At 39.5% G+C, this 19911-nt stretch overlaps 1 protein-coding gene across 1 annotated transcript; it reads left to right on the forward strand.

Annotated features, from left to right (window-relative positions):
• The first annotated feature begins 8389 nt into the window (after positions 1-8389).
• LOC109688135 (uncharacterized protein C2orf78-like) lies at positions 8390-15896 on the forward strand. Its single transcript, XM_020166410.2, has 4 exons — positions 8390-8466; positions 9296-9420; positions 12241-12999; positions 13990-15896. Exons 1-4 carry the CDS (start codon positions 8390-8392, stop codon positions 15894-15896), a joined length of 2868 nt encoding a protein of 955 aa, XP_020021999.2.
• Positions 15897-19911: the final 4015 nt, after the last annotated feature.

The following is a 19911-nucleotide window of genomic DNA, read 5'->3' on the forward strand; positions in this document are numbered from 1 at the left end:
CTCTGCCCGCCGTGATGACGTCAGCCCGCCGGCTACAGAGAGGCCTGGTGTGTAAACAGGACCTTGGTGGCTACTGCGCCCTCTTTCGCCGGAGGCCGGTAACACATGTCTACGAGCTCCTGTGTCCACCTTCAGAAGTAAAAATTGTACAAGACATGGAACAAGTCCCACTGCCCCCAGTCCCCTGTGTATTCTTCACACTATTTCCAGATGTTGACGTTTTCTATATTGTTTGAAGTTTTCATTACTTATGCATATCCTGAATTCTACTGGGTCCCTATCACATGCCAGCTATCATGCTACAGTGGACAGCATGCATTTGTGTTTTAGAAAAATATGAGAGAGAGAGAGAAAGAGGAAGGGATACAGAGAGTGAGACAAGAGAGGAGAGGGAGAAACAGGGAGGGGGATAGAGAGAAAGTGGAGCTCAAGCCTAAAATTTCCACAATGTATCAAGCGTAAGGACCTGTACTTGTTAGGAAAACTGAATTCTGCTACAAGTGGAGGAGCAAAGAAACAGAAAAAGGACAGCATGTTTGAAGACACACCAGTATGAATTCCAGAGTAAATTGTACATAATTCTGCTAGGAATGTTTTTTCTGTATTTTTTTTTACTCTTTAGTTTCTGATTTCTGAAAGTACTTTATAGTCACTATTACTGGCCATAGCTTTTTTTTTTCTTGACAGTATTGGGGTTTAAACTCAGGGCCTTATGCTTACTAGGCAGTCACTCTACCACTTGATCCATGCCTCTATCCCACTGTTAGTGACCTTCACAAAGATTTTAGAGCTATATAAACTGGCAGAAAAGTCAAGGTTATTAAGTGAATGAATGAAGGGATACCAAGATGACTAACTTTAACATTTTAGGGGTCAATTCCAATCAATTTTAAATCCACAAACATTAACAATTCTGAATTTTTTCCCTTAATTAAATATAGATCACTAGTAGTAAACTGCTAATTGCAAAAAGAAAAGACGTAAAGTAACATAGTTTGCAAACTTACAATTAGGCACATTCAAACTTGCCTTTAAATTATAAAATACTCTTTTGGAAATTATGAAAAATATTTGATACAGATATAGTGACCCTAAAATACAAATGATGCAATTGCTTATTAACATGACTGAAGCATACAAAATGTGACACAAATCTATCAGAAACCACAAAAGCTAAATTGGTCTTACACTTCAAATTTGCTAAATAGACACAAGCTTAGGATGAGAACAAACTCAGAGTTGACAAAAGAAAATCCAGACCTTAGCAATACAGAGCTTCCAGAGATTAAGATAACTAGCAAAGAGTAGGCTTTTGTAAGGAAGTAGGTCCAACAACAGGCTAAAGAAAGCCTTCACAAGTACATAGTACACAGGAATAGAAATACAGGAACAAGGGACATTTAGAGTAGCGAACTGTTAAGTACTTTACACTAACCAAATCTTCCAATGTCTGGTAGAGTGCCAGGTACCATATAGGGGCTTGAGGGCTTGCAGTCTTTAATAAAACGAAAAAATAGACCATGGAGATAGTAAGGAAGTGTCTCAGGGTAGGATATTTGGGTATGTTACACCAAGACAAATCCTGGTTATCCTGATGGGTAAAAATGCAGAGTGTGGGTCATTGGGACAAGACAATATCATATAACTATATACACATATAAAAACTGAGAGTTTGGGCTGGCAGAGTGGCTCAGTGGTAGAACACCTACTGATCAAGGGAAAGGCCCACTATTACCACCAAAACAAACAAACAAAAGAAGAACGCTGAGGATTTCCAGACACAATGATTTACGCTGTATTCCTAGCTACTCAGGAGGTGGAAATGGGATGAACTGTGGTTCGAGGCCCTTCCCAGCAAAAAGATGGTGAGACCCCCTCATCTCAAACAACAGGCTGGATGTGGTGGCATCATCTCAGCTGCCATGAAAAAACAAAGAGGAGGAATACGTTCTAGGCTAGTCTGAGCAAAATGCAAGACCCAATCCCAAAAATAACAAAAGCAAAAAGGGCTAGGGTCATGACTAAAGTGATAGAGTGCCTGCTTACCAAACACAAGGCCCTGACTTCAAACCTCAGTACCACCAAATAAAAAAGAAAAAAAACTGACAGTTTGGGTGCTGGGAGGCCATGATGCTAAGTTCCAGAGTCATGGCAATTCTTTCTACACATAAGATTTATATTGGAGGTTAAAGATTGGAGGAGTGGCTCAAGCAGGAGAGCAACTGCCCAGCAATCTTGATGCCCTGACTTAAAACCCCAATACCACTGGAAAAAAAGAATTAAAAGTTAAGATGATATTGAGACTGTAAGATAGAATTAAGTGGCTGGAACTATGGAGAGAAAATAGTTATACAAGCTAGGGATCAGAACAGGCCAAAAAGTGTTTGCCTAAATAGAACTGAATGTTGGAACTCAGTATTTTAACAAGTAAAAAAATCATTGCCATAAAAAATGATTTAAGATCCAAGTATATCACCCTATACCAGTATAAACTCAAAATGGATCAAAGATCTTAATATCAGACCATAAACTCTAAAGTTGGTACAGGAAAGAGTAGGAAATACTCTGGAGTTAGTAGGTATAGGTAAGAACTTTCTCAATGGAACCCCAGCAGCTCAGCAACTAAGAGATAGCATAGATAAATGGGACCTCATAAAACTAAAAAGCTTCTGCTCAACAAAAGAAATGGTCTCTAAACTGAAGAGAACACCCACAGAGGGGGAGAAAATATTTCCCAGCTACACATCAGACAAACGACTGATAATCAGAATATATAGGGAGCTTAAGAAACTAAACTCTCCCAATATCAATGAACCAATAAAGAAATGAGCAAGTGAACTAAACAGAACTTTCTCAAAAGAAGAAATTCAAATGGCCAAAAAACACATGAAAAAATGCTCACCATCTCTAGCAATAAAGGAAATGCAAATTAAAACCACGCTAAGATTCCACCTCACCCCTGTTAGAATAGCCATCATTAGCAACACCACTAACAACAGGTGTTGGCGAGGATGTGGGAAAAAGGGAACCCTCTTACACTGCTGGTGGGAATGCAAGCTAGTACAACCACTCTGGAAAAAAATATGGAGTCTACTTAAAAATCTAAACATAGATCTACCATATGATCCAGCAATACCACTCTTGGGGATATATCCAAAAGACTGGGACACAGGTTACTCCAGAGGCACCTGTATACCCATGTTTATTGCAGCACTATTCACAATAGCCAAGTTATGGAAACAGCCAAGATGCTCCACCACTGACAAATGGATTAAGAAAATGTGCTATTTATATGCAATGGAATTTTATGCAGCCAAGAAGAACGAAATGTTATCATTTGCATCATTCTGAGTGAGGTTAGCCTAGCCCAAAAGACCAAAAATCATATGTTCTCCCTCATATGCAGACATTAGATCAAGGGCAAACACAACAAGGGGATTGGACCTTGATCACATTATAAAGCGGGAGCATACAAGGGAGGTATGAAGATAGGTAAAACACCTAAAAAACTAGATAGCATTTGTTGCCCTTAACGCAGAGAAACTCAAGCAGATACTTTAAAGCAACTGAGGCCAATAGGAGAAGGGGACAAGGAACTAGAGAAAAGGTTAGTTCAAGAAGAATTAACTTAGAAGATGACACACATGTACAGGAAATCAATGTGAATCAACTCCCTGTATAGCTATCCTTATCTCAACTAGCAAAATCCCTTGGTCCTCCCTATTATTGCTTATACTCTCTCTTCAACAAAATTAGAGATAAGGGCAGAATAGTTTCTGCCAGGTAGTGAGGGGTAAGGGGGGGTAAGGGAGGGAGCAGGGGAGGGGGGGAAGTTAAGGAGTGGGGGAAGGGGGGAGAAATGACCCAAACATTGTATGCACATATGAATAAAATAAATTTTTTTAAATGATTTAACCTCATGTTTTATTGGGGTCCAGAATGTTCCCCAAACGCCCATGTTTTATTTTAATTTTTTTTCATTTTTCTTTTATTATTCATATGTGCATACAAGGCTTGGTTCATTTCTCCCCCCTGCCCCCACCCCCTCCCTTACCACCCACTCCCCCCTCCCTAACCACTCCCCCTCAATACCCAGCAGAAACTATTTTGCCCTTATTTCTAATTTTGTTGAAGAGAAAGTATAAGCAATAATAGGAAGGAACAAGGGTTTTTGCTGGTTGAGATAAGGATAGCTATACAGGGAGTTGACTCACATTGATTTCCTGTGCGTGTGTGTTACCTTCTAGGTTAATTCTTTTTGATCTAACCTTTTCTCTAGTACCTGTTCCCCTTTTCCTATTGGCCTCAGTTGCTTTAAGGTATCTGCTTTAGTTTCTCTGCGTTAAAGGCAACAAATGCTAGCTAGTTTTTTAGGTGTCTTACCTATCCTCACCCCTCCCTTGTGTGCTCTCGCTTTTATCATGTGCTCATAGTCCAATCCCCTTGTTGTGTTTGCCCTTGATCTAATGTCCACATATGAGGGAGAACATACGATTTTTGGTCTTTTGGGCCAGGCTAACCTCACTCAGAATGATGTTCTCCAATTCCATCCATTTACCAGCGAATGATAACATTTCGTTCTTCTTCATGGCTGCATAAAATTCCATTGTGTAAAGATACCACATTTTCTTAATCCATTCATCGGTGCTGGGGCATCTTGGGCTGTTTCCATAACTTGGCTATTGTGAATAGTGCCGCAATAAACATGGGTGTGCAGGTGCCTCTGGAGTAACAGTCTTTTGGGTATATCCCCAAGAGTGGTATTGCTGGATCAAATGGTAGATCGATGTCCAGCTTTTTAAGTAGCCTCCAAATTTTTTTCCAGAGTGGTTGTACTAGTCTACATTCCCACCAACAGTGTAAGAGGGTTCCTTTTTCCCTGCATCCTCACCAACACCTGTTGTTGGTGGTGTTGCTGATGATGGCTATTCTAACAGGGGTGAGGTGGAATCTTAGCGTGGTTTTAATTTGCATTTCCTTTATTGCTAGAGATGGTGAGCATTTTTTCATGTGTTTTCTGGCCATTTGAATTTCTTCTTTTGAGAAAGTTCTGTTTAGTTCACATGCCCATTTCTTTATTGGTTCATTAGTTTTGGGAGAATTTAGTTTTTTAAGTTCCCTGTATATTCTGATTATCAGTCCTTTGTCTGATGTATAGTTGGCAAATATTTTCTCCCACTCTGTGGGTGTTCTCTTCAGTTTAGAGACCATTTCTTTTGATGAACAGAAGCTTTTTAGTTTTATGAGGTCCCATTTATCTATGCTATCTCTTAGTTGCTGTGCTGCTGGGGTTTCATTGAGAAAGTTCTTACCTATACCTACTAACTCCAGAGTATTTCCTACTCTTTCTTGTATCAACTTAAGAGTTTGGGGTCTGATATTAAGATCCTTGATCCATTTTGAGTTAATCTTGGTGTAGGGTGATATACATGGATCTAGTTTCAGTTTTTTGCAGACTGCTAACCAGTTTTCCCGGCAGTTTTTGTTGAAGAGGCTGCTATGTCTCCATCGTATATTTTTAGCTCCTTTGTCAAAGATAAGTTGCTTATAGTTGTGTGGCTTCAAATCTGGGTCCTCTATTTTGTTTTTATTGTTATTGCTGTTTTTATTGTTATTGCTTTGTAATATAGTTTGAAGTCAGGTATTGTGATACCTCCTGCATTGTTCTTTTGACTGAGTATTGCCTTGGCTATTCGTGGCCTCTTGTGTTTCCATATAAATTTAACAGTAGATTTTTCAATCTCTTTAATGAATGTCATCGGAATTTTGATGAGAATTGCATTAAACATGTAAATTACTTTTGGGAGTATCGACATTTTTACTATGTTGATTCTACCAATCCATGAGCATGGGAGATCTCTCCACTTTCTATAGTCTTCCTCAATCTCTTTCTTCAGAAGTGTATAGTTTTCCTTGTAGAGGTCATTCACATCCTTTGTTAGGTTTACACCTAGGTATTTGATTTTTTTGAGGCTATTATAAATGGAATTGTTTGCATATATTCTTTTTCAGTTTGTTCATTATTAGTGTATAGAAAAGTCTTAGTCCCACCTTAATGTTTTGGGAAATTGGTGGAACATTCAAGAGGTGGGCCCTAGTGGGAGGTATTCTGGGAACACTGGGAGCATGACCTGGAAAGGGACATGGAACCCAGCTATTCCTATTCTCTATCTCTCACCCTTATTTGTCCATGCCATGGGGTAAGCAATTCCTGCACCACACATTCCTTGCCATGATGTGCTCCTTTGCCATGGGTTCAATCCATCATGGATTGAAACCTCCAAAACTGTCAGCCAAAGCAAAACTTTTCTTTTTATAAGCTGATTATCTCAGGTATTGTTGCAGTAACAGCTAAGTAAGAAGAATTTAAAACTCCAGTACCACCACAAAATAAAATCCCAAATAAAACTGACTAACACACCACACTCATCCCAATCTTATACCTCCCTCTTGTATTATCTATGGATTACCTTGAAACATAAAGAAAACAGAGACTGGTCTGTCTTGAACGTACCTGTATATTCTGTTAGTCTCAAATTACATACAAAATTTTGGAACTAGACTACCTGAAGTATGAAAATAAACTAAAATGGGAACAAAACCTTGCAAATTGTACATATTATAAGCCATATCTCTACACAACAATTTCTTCTCAGATAAGCATCTCCCCACACAGTCACAGAACAAATTCATATTCCATAATAAGTACTGGAAGCATAATTGGAACAGATGGGGAAAATAGGTATATAGATGCAATTTTTAACTTTAGAGACCCTACGTATGTTCATATCTTCCTACCAGCTCTTGGCATCTTATATGACACACCAACATTAGAATGATCTAGGCCTGTCTAAAAGCTTACTACCGTAGATTTCCTACCACACAGTGCTCAGTCCTCATAAAAATCATTATGATCTCAGCCTTACTTATTTTTATCACAGCCATAAGAGAATTTAGTGAGAATCACTTACACGAAAAATGACCTATTTAGGTACCTATTCCCATTACATTTTGTCCCCTTCAATTTTTCCCTTCCATTTCCATGGGAAAAGGAGCATCATAATCATCTAGATACTTCCTGCTGAAATTGGAGGATATAAGGGGATTCTTCTGATGTAAGCCATGTACCTATCTTGCCAGTCATCTGATGGGTCTTAAGTGCTCCATTAGTGATTTTGTATAGGTGGGGTATACAGCAAAGTGCTAAGAGGAAAAGTATGTATATTGATCCTATAAATAATATGATGGTCACATCAAAATGATGGTCATACCAAAATGGAAGACATCGAATAGAACAATTAGGCATCCAGAAAAACAAACTAGAAAACCAGTCATTTGATTCGGCATCCAGGCCACGTGAAATGGGCCTATGACGCACAGAGTCTTGTTGTAACTATGTACTGTGTTGTCTAATCTTTTCTATATTGGTTTCTACCTAAGAAGAAAATCGAGATAAGTATAACAGAGCATATAGCAATAGAATATATCCTTGCTCAGCTAGCAGGTAGTTCATTGCTATTTGATTACCCAACAAAACTTTTGCCAGGGAGTTTGAGCAATATGGAGCAGCAAATTTTCCTTCCATCCTGCAAAGGGGATACAAAGACCAAAGAAAGTTAGTAGACTCATAAGGACATTCATTTTGCCTTTGTTCTGAACAGAAGCATTAGGTCTGCCAGTGGCTGGCTTTCCCAGTGGGATTCTAGTTGCAGTGGAGTTACCTTGGCTGGACATTTCTTTACTCTCATGCAATGCACTCATGGCTTAACTCCAACTAACTACAAAGAGGTGTGAGACATCAGAAGCACATCATGAAGGTCTTTCCACTTTTCTTCCTCTTGTTGTTCAGGGGTCTTTTTCTTTCCAAGTTTTCAGAAATACTTGATCTCCCATCCTGAAGGGATAAAGTGATGTCTCCAACTGGGGTGGTTACCTGGAAAAAGCAAATGAATTTACGGTGGTTAGTACTTACTTATTTGCTGCACATATTGTTTTAATTTAGTCTCTTCTTTTAAGCTTACATTTCCAACACTTATTTGAGGGGCCAAGAAGGATCTTCCATTACTATTTCATAGGGACTCAAACTAAACCCACTCATAGAGTACAACCATCTGTCAAGAGAAGGCAAAAAATCCACATGAAACTCTTTTGCCTATACTTTTATTTTTCCCTGTGCTCCACTAATGTCTTTTTTTTCCCTCTAATTATCCATCTCTCCATTTTGCCTGACCTTGCACTCAAGCATGGCACACAGAAAATGCAACAGGCCCAAGATTCTCTAGTGGCTGTTTGCAAGGGGAAGGAAGCTACAGTAACTTCCACATTGGTTTTATTTATTAAATAAGAGAGACAGTATCCTTAACGCTTCTCTCATGGATGAAGAAGCCAGATGGTGGATGTTGCATGGCCCAAGGAGGCAGGAGTAGCAATTCATGAGAAAAATATTGTGACCAAAGTTCAGAAGTGGTACAGTTGCAATCAGCTGGATTTTCCACCTCTCTGCCGTTTGCTTCTACTGTGCAGTGTCCATTTTTCAAAGAATGCGGGCTCTGTAAAGAAGACCTCTGCTTCTGGAACTTGACAGGAAATAACATCCATAACTGTTAGAAGCAACATCAAGGCTTGACTAAAAAATGATTCTGCAATGAAGGGGAGAAAAGGAGAGAATGGAGATTCAGGTTCAACCTGACCCAACCCCATCCAGGCCAATAAAAAGGAAACTACAAGAGAACAACCTTGGACCACATCATTTCTAAAAGGAAGAATTTCACCTTTCTTGTCTACCAAATTACAAAATGAGCTCTTCAATCCTTTCTCTCTCCAGTAAGTCCACTAATCAGATGAATTGAAATAGTTTCATAACAACTATAATTGCTAAACTTCAATGTCTCTTTCCTTCCTCCACAAGGATATAAACCGTATATGCAGTATATAATTGTTATGCCTATTAGAATGTGAAATATAATATACTAATTATAACTTATTAATGAACATTTATAAGATACATTGAGATGATCTCTAATGGGAAAGAGAGACTATCTTGTCTATATTAGAATTTCACCTCCTCAGAGCTCAGCCATATGTGCTCTCTTGTTATTCTCTTCAACCAATCCTGTTTTCTGTCTGGGAATCTGAACTTGCTATTGGCTATTTCAAACCTTTAACTGCCTACTTTATGACATCATTCTCCAACCAAACCTACTGCCACCTGGTAGAATCTTGGGGTTTCCATGGAGTTGTCTGCAAACAAATTTGGATCATCACAAATGACAAGTGACCAGTGATCATTGACCAGTGTGACCAGTGTCTTTGATACTAAACACTTGCACTGTTTGGCTTCATCTACCCAGACATCTTCTGGTATCATTTCCTCATCTCTTATATCTGCAATTGATGTTAACTCTTCTCTGACCATGTCAAGTAAGGAAAGAAACTTTTTTATAAAAACTTTAAATCTAATGAAAAAATTAGATTTCCTCCCTGACCCTAAATTTAGTTGTAGAGTTAAAACAGCTTAGAATAATGGGGGTGGGTATTGAACTAGAACTGTAGAGACCTAATCTCAGTTTTGGCTTTGACATTTACTTTGTGACCTTGTCAGACAGATTGTTTACTCTCTCACAAAATTTTTCCTTATCTGCTGCATGAGGAAAATGGACTGTTCATGTTCTTTTCTGTTCCTTTTTTTTTTTGATACTGTAGTTTGAACTGAGAGCCTATACCTTGAGCCACTTCACCAGCCATTTTTTTGTGTGATGGATTTTTTCAAGATAGAATCTCACAAACTATTTGCCTCGGCTGGCTTCAAATTGTAATCCTCCTGATCTCTGCCTCCTGAGTAGCTAGGGTTACAGGCATGAGCCATGGGTGCCTGGCTAATATTAAGTCTTAAAGGGCATGCATATAGTGAAATCAGAGACTTCTTGAGAGTGTTAGTTCAACAGAAACAGGAAAACCTAGGAGGTATTAAAAAAAACTATGACTATACACCAATATCTTTCATCTGTCACAGTCTCCCTCTACTCATATTCAGTGCTGTTCAAAAAGTAATATTCATGTGTCTGGAGTTTTCTGTTTAAAGTAAGTAAAAAGAGACATAGAGAATGGAAGAGGACTGGGTTATCAGTTGGAAAGATTTTCAGAGGAAAAAGTTTGAGATTGTTTACATTAAGTATAGAAACTGAAGGGAATGAAGAAAATACAAAAATGAGAGAAAAGAAAGCATAATAATGAAAGCTTTGGAGAGCAAAGAGATGCTCTCAAGAAACAGGAGGTGGTATGGGACAAAATGTTGGAGAGAACCAACAATTTGGAATTAATGCACAAGGAGCATAGAGCGAAATCTATCCAGAGCAAGGCAAAATGAAGTTGGTTTCAGCAAATACTTGTATTAATGGAAAAGGAAGGTAACTAAGGGTAGAACTGGATATCACTGTGTAAAGGAGCTTATCAGAAAAGTAATTTTGGTTGTTTGGGCAATTTTTTATTGACTCTGGACACAGATGATGCTTGACAGTTTTGAATATGAACATTTTAGAAGTCAACACAGTAAGAAAAGGAGTTATAGAAAAGGCTGGTGTCACGGAATTTTCAGTATCCTATTTCATTCTGACTTTTAAGTCAGAATGCAACTCAAGCTGACCTCAAACACCTGTGCTCAAGCAATCCTTCTGCCTCAGCATTACTGAATGCTGGAACTTCAGATGCACCCGGGATTCATAACAGTTTTATTGAAATATTTGCCTGGACAAAATATGGCTGCTGAATGATGAGGGGGGTAGAAGGGGAGGGGTAAGGGAGAATAACAGAGGGGGTTGAACTGATTAAAGAAAGGCATAATCACCAGTGGATACATTGAGGAACCCCTTTGAATGTTAACTTTAGCATTAATAATGAAAGACAAAACTGTAAAACAGGTATAGTGTGGGAAGGGGGTGAATGAAGGAAATGAAGATGAAGTAATAGGGTTGATGGACTTCACATACACAAAGGAAATAGAACGCTATAACCTCTTGTGATTGCTTTAAGTGGCATGGGGAAGGGATGGCAAGGGGAGTTGGTGGGGGTGATCTAACCAAGGAACAATGCAAAACTACTCAGAATTGGCACAACAAATCTCCCCCTGTACAATTAATGCGTGCTAATGAAAATAGAAAAAAAATTAAATATGGTTAACTAAATGTTCACGTTTACTGCATTTTTCTGCTCCTTACACACTTTTTACTGATACAATGCCTGCATATATGTACTGGTTAGAAATACCTTCAAAATCAAGCTGAGTGGGGTGGTGGCTGCCTATAATTCCAGCCACTCTGAGGATTGCAAGTTCAAGGCCAGCCTGGACAACTTAGTCAAACCCTGTCTCAAAAAAATTTTTAACCCAAAATCATCTTTGTGGTATTTTTTTCTTTTATCAAATAGTGTTCACAAAAATAAAGTAGATAATATTCACATTCTCATAATATCACATGTATGATCACAGGACTTCATTTATTAGTAAATTTACTTGGCTTTGATGCTTGCTACATATCCAGATTTTCATTAATACCTATATATTCTTTTTAGTTCTTTGTAGTTTGTCTCTCTTTGCATAACTTACTATGTATTCCTCCATATAAATCATATATAAATGTCATTTTTATTCTTGGATGACCACTGTTATTATCACCATGTTACTGATGAATAACCTGTGAGTCAGAAAATTTAAATATCTTTTTTCTTAAAAAGCATGTTTTGAGAAACTAACTCTCAGGTACTCATTTTGAATTAAGATCAGAAGTCAGACTTAAAGAGGGTAAACAATGACCCTTTAAATTGATGACCTTGTCTGTGTTGTAAGTGAACTCTATGAAATGACATCTGACCTGTGCAAACAAAATGAGACAGTGAAGATAAAAATGGTAATAGCATTCTGCTGTCTTCCTTCCTTTCTTCTTTCCTTCCTTCCTTTCTTCTTCACTAAAATTGAACTCAGTGAGCTTCATGCTTGCTAGGCAGGGCACTATCACTTGAGCCACAACTCCAGCCCTTTTTGCTCTAGCTATTTTTAAAATATGGTCTCACTTTTTGCCTGGGATGGCCTGGAATTTGATCCTCTTACTTTACACTTCCCACCATAGAGAGGATGATAGGCAAATGCCACCACACCCAGTCATTGGTTGAGATGGGGTCTGGTGAAATTTTTTTTCCCCTAGGCTGAATTTGTCAATCTCAATTTTCATCACCTCTTTCTTTCTACAGAAAATTTCCATAATCCATCTTTACTTGGAACTGAAAATTCTCTGCAGCTCTCGATTCCTGCAGTGAGCAATGCCCCTTCCCTAACAGGAAGCATTTGCAACTTCTCCAGAGTTTCTGGTCCAGCTGTCACTTCAGCATGGCTACTGCCATCAGCCTCTGACACCTCTTTCCAGACACTCATGGGTAATGCCTACCTTTCCCAACATTCTAGCACAACCATGTTGTCTGAGGTTACTGGTGAGAACCAGATCTCTACTTCAGCTGCCTCTTATCCAGGTGTTGACTGGGATATCACAGGAAGCCCTGAAAAGAAGTCATCCTTACTTGGGGATGTCACTGTGACTCTCATTAACCAGGACACAGCAATTTCTTCCATGACTGTGACAACCCAGTATGATAAAACTACCAATGCCAATGCATGGATCCCTCTGTGTCCAGCATTGTCTGCCAACTTTGTTCAAGAGACACCATCTCAGATTCCAAATCAAGGACATAGCTTGTCACTTCCCTACCAGGAAGGAAGCCAGGTCTATTACTATAATCAGAACACATCAGGGCTTCTGTTATCTGGAGAACTTGGCCCTTGCCTACAATCCTATGGCAATGATTCATACACAGGGAGTAGAGCCTCTGCCCCTCATCCAGAAATGGTCATGGTGCTGAAGGAGGTTCAGCCTACAAATGTCCTAACACCAGTTTCCACCACTGGAATCTACTACTCTGTGGCTGCTCAACCCATCACAGAAATGAGTTTTCAAGGTGAGTACAAACAGTAAAAAAAGGGAAAAGAATAGGATTAGCAAGAATACAGAGAGTCTAATCTGCAACTGAGTAGTGGTGAATCCATATATAAGGTAAAGTTCAAGTCCAGAGATTCCAAAGACTACTCTCACTCAGTGCTCTTCATGTTCTGATTGGATATAAGCTGGAGGCCTGGGGCCATGGCTCAAGTGATACAGGGCCTGCCTAGCAATTGCAGGATCCTGAGTTCAAGCCCCTGTACTGCCAAAAATAAAATCAATCAATAAATGTGGACATGCACAACACTGAAATGACCATCTATGCCACATTTAAGAGACACCCAAAATCACACTGAATGAAGTGTCACTTTTCATTGCCCTGGCAAAACCCTCCCACTGTAGTTAATCTCCTTCCCTGATCTATTGCTTTGGTCTCTGAAAAATTTGCGTGGTCCTAACAGTTTAATTTTTCTTAACTTCCTTGTGTACAGACAGCCTGTCCTAAATGAGTGGGCACAAACATGTCTTTCTTCATGTATTTCATGTGGAAGAATTCCACTTTCAGTCCTAATTCATGCTTTGACGTATTTTTATATGGATGAGAGAAGTGAGTGTCCCCTTTATGAGACTAAGAGTCTTTACAATTTTCTTTTTTTTTTTTTTTTTGGTTGTGATTGAAACCAGGACTAGGAGAATAGTGGGCAAGTGCCTGCTACAAGCCACACCCCAAGCACAAAACATTTCACCTTTTAAAATCACTTTCACTTTTATTTGACTTACAATACTCTTACGAAATACAAATAAAACTAAGAAATAATGACATCAAATGGTCAGTAGTAATAACTTCGAGTCACCACCTATCTCCTGACACAGTGTCCTGTCCATGGTCCTTAAGAACAGCCAAGAAAAATGCTTTGCTCACTGATGGCAAAGGCTTGGTTGCTGTGTTGGTGTGTGGGGGTAGCATCTCCTTTACCAGGGACTGACTTCTTCCTTGATTTCTTTTTAGTGACGGAAACTTCCTTGGGGATGGAGAATTCCCTAGGATTGCAACCTCCACACCAGACATTTTGTCCTCCACAAACTACAGAATGTCTCAACTCCTGCAGTAGCATGAATGCTCAGATACCTAAGAGTAACCAACCACTTGAACTTGGAGGCATTTCAGTAATAGCTCCAGTACAAAGTTCTATCAATATGGTGGCCTTGCCTCCAACTCTAAAGCAGGAACAAACAGAAGATGAGAATTTGTATAAAATTAAAACCAAACTTTCAAAGCCCCCAGATGCCTACCAGGTCACAACAGAAAATCAAGATTCTCCATTACTCTCTTTAGAAATCCCCGACATTCACCAGCTTCTGGCCTGCATTAATCCTTTGGGCCCAGAGGAGAAGCCTTGTTCTGAAAATGCCAGTTTAGGAAAGAATAGCCAAAGTTTTGGGGACAAAGTGACACTTGACAATGGTATTCAGTCTAGCAATGGTTTTGCAGACATTATAACATTGGTAGGTGATAATCACCTCCTGCCCATTTTCAAGTCATTCAGAGATGTTGACCAAATCAAAGTTCCCACAGCCATCAAAGACACAAGAGACATCAAGGTGAACCAGTTGCTGGAAAAGTCAAGTATTGTAAAGAGTCCAACTGACCAAAACAGAAAGAAGAAGGATGAAGCCTTCGAGCATATTGATGGAGCTCCTCAAGCCAAAATTCAGTGCCAAAACCCAGAGTTCTTGTTGAAGGGAAACATGGTTGTGTGCAGTGCTGCAGTCAGTGATAGGACTCCTGTAAACACAGCCAAGCATTTAACCAGCAAACCCCTGAAAGCTGCATCCAGCAGAGCCAGCCACCCTAACGGTCATGGACAGCAAGAGACCAAAAAGATCAGAAAAAACAACTCCAAGAAATCTGAAGAGAGTAAGCAGTCAGCAAACAAAGTGAAGGCAGAGAAGACAACCATTCCCAAGGTAAAGCGTAAGAAAAATCAACCTGAGTTTAGCCAGGAGACCTTCAAAAAGCCTCGAACCTACTTAGGCATGCATATGCTCGAGTCAGTGCAGGTTTTTCATGCACTGGGGAAGAAGAGTGATAAGAAAATTGGATCATCTTCCTGTTGGCCCCTGGGAAACTCACATAACATCAAAGGCTCCCAGTTTTCTTCAGCTATCAAATCACGGATGGATACCCCACAAGAGGGCAAAGGTCCTGAGAAAACTCAATTCAAAGTCCAGACACAAGAGAGCAGTGCTGGAAATGAATGTCCATCTCCATCCCAGTATGAGCTGCCCCCACCTGGGAAGGTCAAGTTGATACCTTTACCATTTCCAACTGTGGACAAGCCTCAACCTCGACCTGTTCCTCGGAGGCCACAGTCTCTTGCTTCATGTAGGCCCACTGCATCTTACCCTGTCCAGCCTCATTCTACAGTAGTCAATGCATCTCAAGCAGCTAGTGCTAATAAATCTTTCATGAGTCCTGCCAAACCAACTCAGCCAATTTCAACCAATGCAAACCTACCGGGTTTGACCAAGTCTACCCAGTCTATCCAGCCTCGTGTGTCTCATTCTGCTGCTGTTAGGCCTGCACCTTACAAAACCTCATCTTGCACTTCTTTCCAGCGGGAGCCTGTTTCTACTGCTGTGTCCAAGCTCCAGCCACCACCTAAACCTCAAACCCAGTTTCTACTCCAGGATTTCAGCTTTCAACCAATTCCGTGGAGGAAGCCCAATGTCCCTGAGCCAGTAATGTCAAGCCCCATCACAAAAGAGCAGCGGCCAGAGCGTGAGGCCATGAAAAGGAAGGCTCAGCAAGAGCGTGAGCATGCTGCCAAGTACACTTCTTTGGGAAATTTGCAGTTTTTCATTGAGAGGGAAAAAGAAATGGAGATTTCTCAGTACTATGGCTATGTAATGTAACAGCTGTTAAGATTACTGGTAGTACTTTAGGTATCAAATGATTTTCACAGTATATGTAGATATAAATAACAGATAAGTATATTAAAAATTATATAGATAAAAACAAAGATTTGTGTATTTGACATATTTTTAAAACTTAATAAAATTAAACACACAAATGAAACAGAATAATAGATGAGTAATAAAGAGTTCTTTTGAACTTTGATATACTGCTCCATCTGGTTTTCTTTGATAGAGGTCGGGATCAAAGTCTACATTAGAAAGAAGGAACTGGAATTTGAATGGGAGAACAGGAGAGGGAAAGGGAAAGAAATGAGTTAATAGGAAGGAAGATGGTCCAGGAGGAGAAAGGTCAAAAGGGGGGAGATTATATGGGCTTATAAAAAGAATCAGGAATGGGTAAAATGACAAAGTCTGAGGTTGGGATTAAGAGAATAAAATTTGGAGAAAGTAAAAAATGACAGAAGATACATCTAAGTTGACCAGAAAAAAATGTAAAAAAAAAAAATCATTAATGGAGAACGGCCTCATGCCTCATGTCCCACCAAAAAAGCACTTTAGAAGGTAAGGTTCAGGGCAATTCCAACAGGTTGGGTTATCTATGATTAAAGATGGGGTCAGTGTATACAAAATATGGGTGAATCTACCACAAGAGTCGCAAGGGATCAGTCATCCTGGGGGCAGCTGATAACTTGGGGCCTAGCCAAGTGAACTGCATCAACTTGAGGCCCATAGAGAAGATGGCCTAGAATACAAATCACCACTTTCAACACTCATGCAGTGGTACAGCAAAATTTGTTACTTCAATTAACCTTCAAACACAGAAGGCCAGTATCACTGTTTCACTTTATTAGTGAGGTTCAGCAATGGACTGGGATTAGGTTACATGTACAGGAGCAAGCCCTCGAATTGAGGCCTGAGTCTCTTTAGCCTTCAGTGTTTGCAAGTGCCCATAGGCTTACAAACTGGCTTTCAGAGCACATCATCCAGAGGTCATAGGTGGATAAGATCAAAGTTCTGAAGGAAATGAAATCCTAAGTGAAGGGGCTGGATCATCCTTCACTGATCCTGGTGAGTGCTGCCTTCTCCAACCATTACCATCAACTGAAAAGCACAAGAAAAATGGGCTTTGGGAGTCCATGCCCACCTCAGGACAGAAGTGTTGTGTGTTCACAGTGAGTCACTTCCCAGGGCAGGGCACTGGCACCCAATGGTACAGAGGTACCTGGAGTCCTAGTGGGAGTGAGAGCAGGTAGCAGTCACTGTTGAACTACAGGAAAGGATTAGAGTAAGGGAAGGACATGGGGAAGCAGGTGTCAGTGGGGAAAAACTAGGAATTTAATTTTAAAAATTATTTCTTGAGATATAATTCAGCTAACATTAAATTCACCATTTGAAAGTATATAATTCAGTGGCATTTACTACATTCCCAAGATTTGCAACCACCACTACTATCTGATCCATAATACTTTGATTATCCCCAAAAGAAATGTGTCTAGTTTTTAGCAGTCATTCCCCATTCTGTCTTCTCTGATCCCAAACAACTACTAATCTTTCTGTTTGACTTTTTAGGCATTTCATAGAAATGGAATACAATATGTGACTTTTTATATCTGGCTTTCTTCATTTAGCAGACAGCTTTCAAGGTTTATCCATTTGTGTACATGGTGAGAGACCACCATTCCCTTTTAGAACTTCATATTGCTCATTTGTATATCGACCTATCAGTTGGTGGATATTTGGTTTGTTTTCCTTAGTAATTAACATGTGAGAGTTTATCCTGTGCCAAGTGGCACTTGACTGTGTATTTGCCTCTTTCACACATAAGTATATATAGTATCAAAAATTTGCCCAACATTAATAGCTAACAATTTGGAGTTTGGACTTTGAACTCTGGCATCAGGACTTCAGGGGCAATAGAGTCACATCAGAGAACTATTAAAAAGATATAAAAGGGTAATTAGTGGAAATTCACTCTTTTCCCTCAATTTCCCAGCTACCCTTTAACCCATTCCCTTAGAGACATCTACATTTACTACTGTGCAGAACCTTCCAGAGAAATTATATCCCCAAATATATCACAATTTATTGAATAATCTGCCCGACTGTTTTAAAATTTGACCTTTATAGTATGCTAAATTACTAAATGTACTTTCATTGCTCATTTCAGAATTTTCCTGGCTTTTTTGCCTTATATACTTGTCATTTCTTTTTTAATTTTTCTTTTTGAGATATGGTCTCACTCTGTAGCTCAGTCTGGCCTCCAACTCTAACTCTTCACCCTCCTTTCTCAGCCTCCCAACTAGTGAGATTACAAATGTACACCACCACACCTGCCTTGAGGATAACTCTTCTAGCCTCACAAAACTTTTCTTTTGGTTTTTTTTTTTTTGGCTTTTTGGGTTTTTTTTATTGTTAGTATTCAAAAACAGTGTTCTGAGGTTTTTCTATCTGTTTTTCATCTGGTGTTTTATCTTTGTGTCTGTTGTTCCAGCAATCTCTCCTCTCTGCAGACCTATGTTCTGAAAAGGAGCTCTGGCTGCTCATTTCCAATAGTGTAGAGGGCAGAGTGCCTGAGCCCTTCAGCTGCCATCATGGGACCCTTCAATAACCACAAAGTTTTGTTCTAGGACCTCTCACAGATACCAAAATCTGAGGACGTTCATGTCCCTTACATAAAATGGGGTAGTACGTGCATAGATCTATCATACATCTTCTTTTATATTCTAAGTCATCTCTAGGATTCTTATTATACAAAATACAATGCAAATAGTTTTATGCTATATTGATTAGACAATGACCAAAAATCTGTATGTGTTCAATTCAGACACAATTTCTTTTCTGAAAAATCTGGGGGTTTTTTGGGAGTACTAGGGTTGAAGTCAGGCTCTCACACTTGCTAAGCAGGTGCTCTACCACTTGACTCTCTCCACAAACCCTTTCTGAATACTTTAGATCCAAGTTTAGTGGAATCCATACATGCAGAACCCATGGACACAAAGGAACAACTATACTCACTTTGGGAATGGGCAAAATCCCTCATGGTTTCAGCCATTCCTCTCAAACTGGCCCACAGTGCTTTCCAAGGGATACCTTTTGGCTGTATGAGGACTTTTGTCTAACAATCCGTCTGGTTCAAATGTTGATGCCCACTGCTGGTGGTTTGCCACATCCCCTGGTTCTAGAGATTGATTTGGTCTCTATTCTTGTAGTAAATGCTACTGATTGGTTTTGTTTTCATCTTTTTCCATCAGAGGGACAGGGCAGATTCAAAACAGCATTGCTTCTTCCATCTTTCTGAAATCCTACTCAGTCTTTGGACATAATCATTTAAACTTGTGCTCTTTAGTTTTAAGCTTCCTGAAACAGAACTCTATTTTCCCTAAACCTGTTAAGATTTTGAGGTAGTCTGAGTATAGTGCTTCATGCCTGTATCCCAGCTATTTAGGAAGGAGATGCAAGGAATACTGTGAGTTTGAGGCCAGCCAAGGCAAAGGTAGTGAGACTCTATCTCAAAAACAAAATACAAACAAAAGGGCTGGGGTGTGGCTCAAGTGATAGCACTTGTCTCGCATGCTCCATCTCCTGGGTTCAATCCCCAGTATCAAAAATAAATAAATTTTTAAAATAAGCTTCTGTCTCCCCTCTGATGAATAAGGCATCTCATGTCTGTATTTGCTCAATCAATGTTTTGAATGAGAAGCCAAAACACAACAGCATAAGAGCTCATAGGGAGATGGAAGTGTCTGGTCACTTTGAGAAGGAATAAACTGCTGGGCAGGTGGAGAATCTGGAAGAAGACCCTACTCCTAAATGTGTATCTTTTCCTTATTTTTGCATCTACTTTTCTAAACATGTACAAAACTGAACTTATAATTTTCTCTCCTCCTCTTGAACACAAATATCCTGATCTATGCAGTTTTCATCATTTGGTTACTGGCTATGCCATCTCTCCAGTTGCTCAGGCCAGAAACCTTTGAGGTTATTTGACTTCTACCTTTCCCTCCCAACTGAG

This window comes from Castor canadensis, chromosome 12 (genome assembly GCF_047511655.1).
Source record: "Castor canadensis chromosome 12, mCasCan1.hap1v2, whole genome shotgun sequence".
Taxonomy (NCBI): domain Eukaryota; kingdom Metazoa; phylum Chordata; class Mammalia; order Rodentia; family Castoridae; genus Castor; species Castor canadensis.

Excerpts from the sequence above, each read along its gene's own strand:
- LOC109688135 (XM_020166410.2), top strand. The coding sequence starts at position 8,390 with ATGGTGGATGTTGCATGGCCCAAGGAGGCAGGAGTAGCAATTCATGAG. Across the intron at positions 9,421-12,240 it reads CTCTTCTCTGACCATGTCAA|AAAATTTCCATAATCCATCT; the intron begins GTAAGGAAAGAA and ends TTCTTTCTACAG. Across the intron at positions 13,000-13,989 it reads CACAGAAATGAGTTTTCAAG|TGACGGAAACTTCCTTGGGG; the intron begins GTGAGTACAAAC and ends ATTTCTTTTTAG.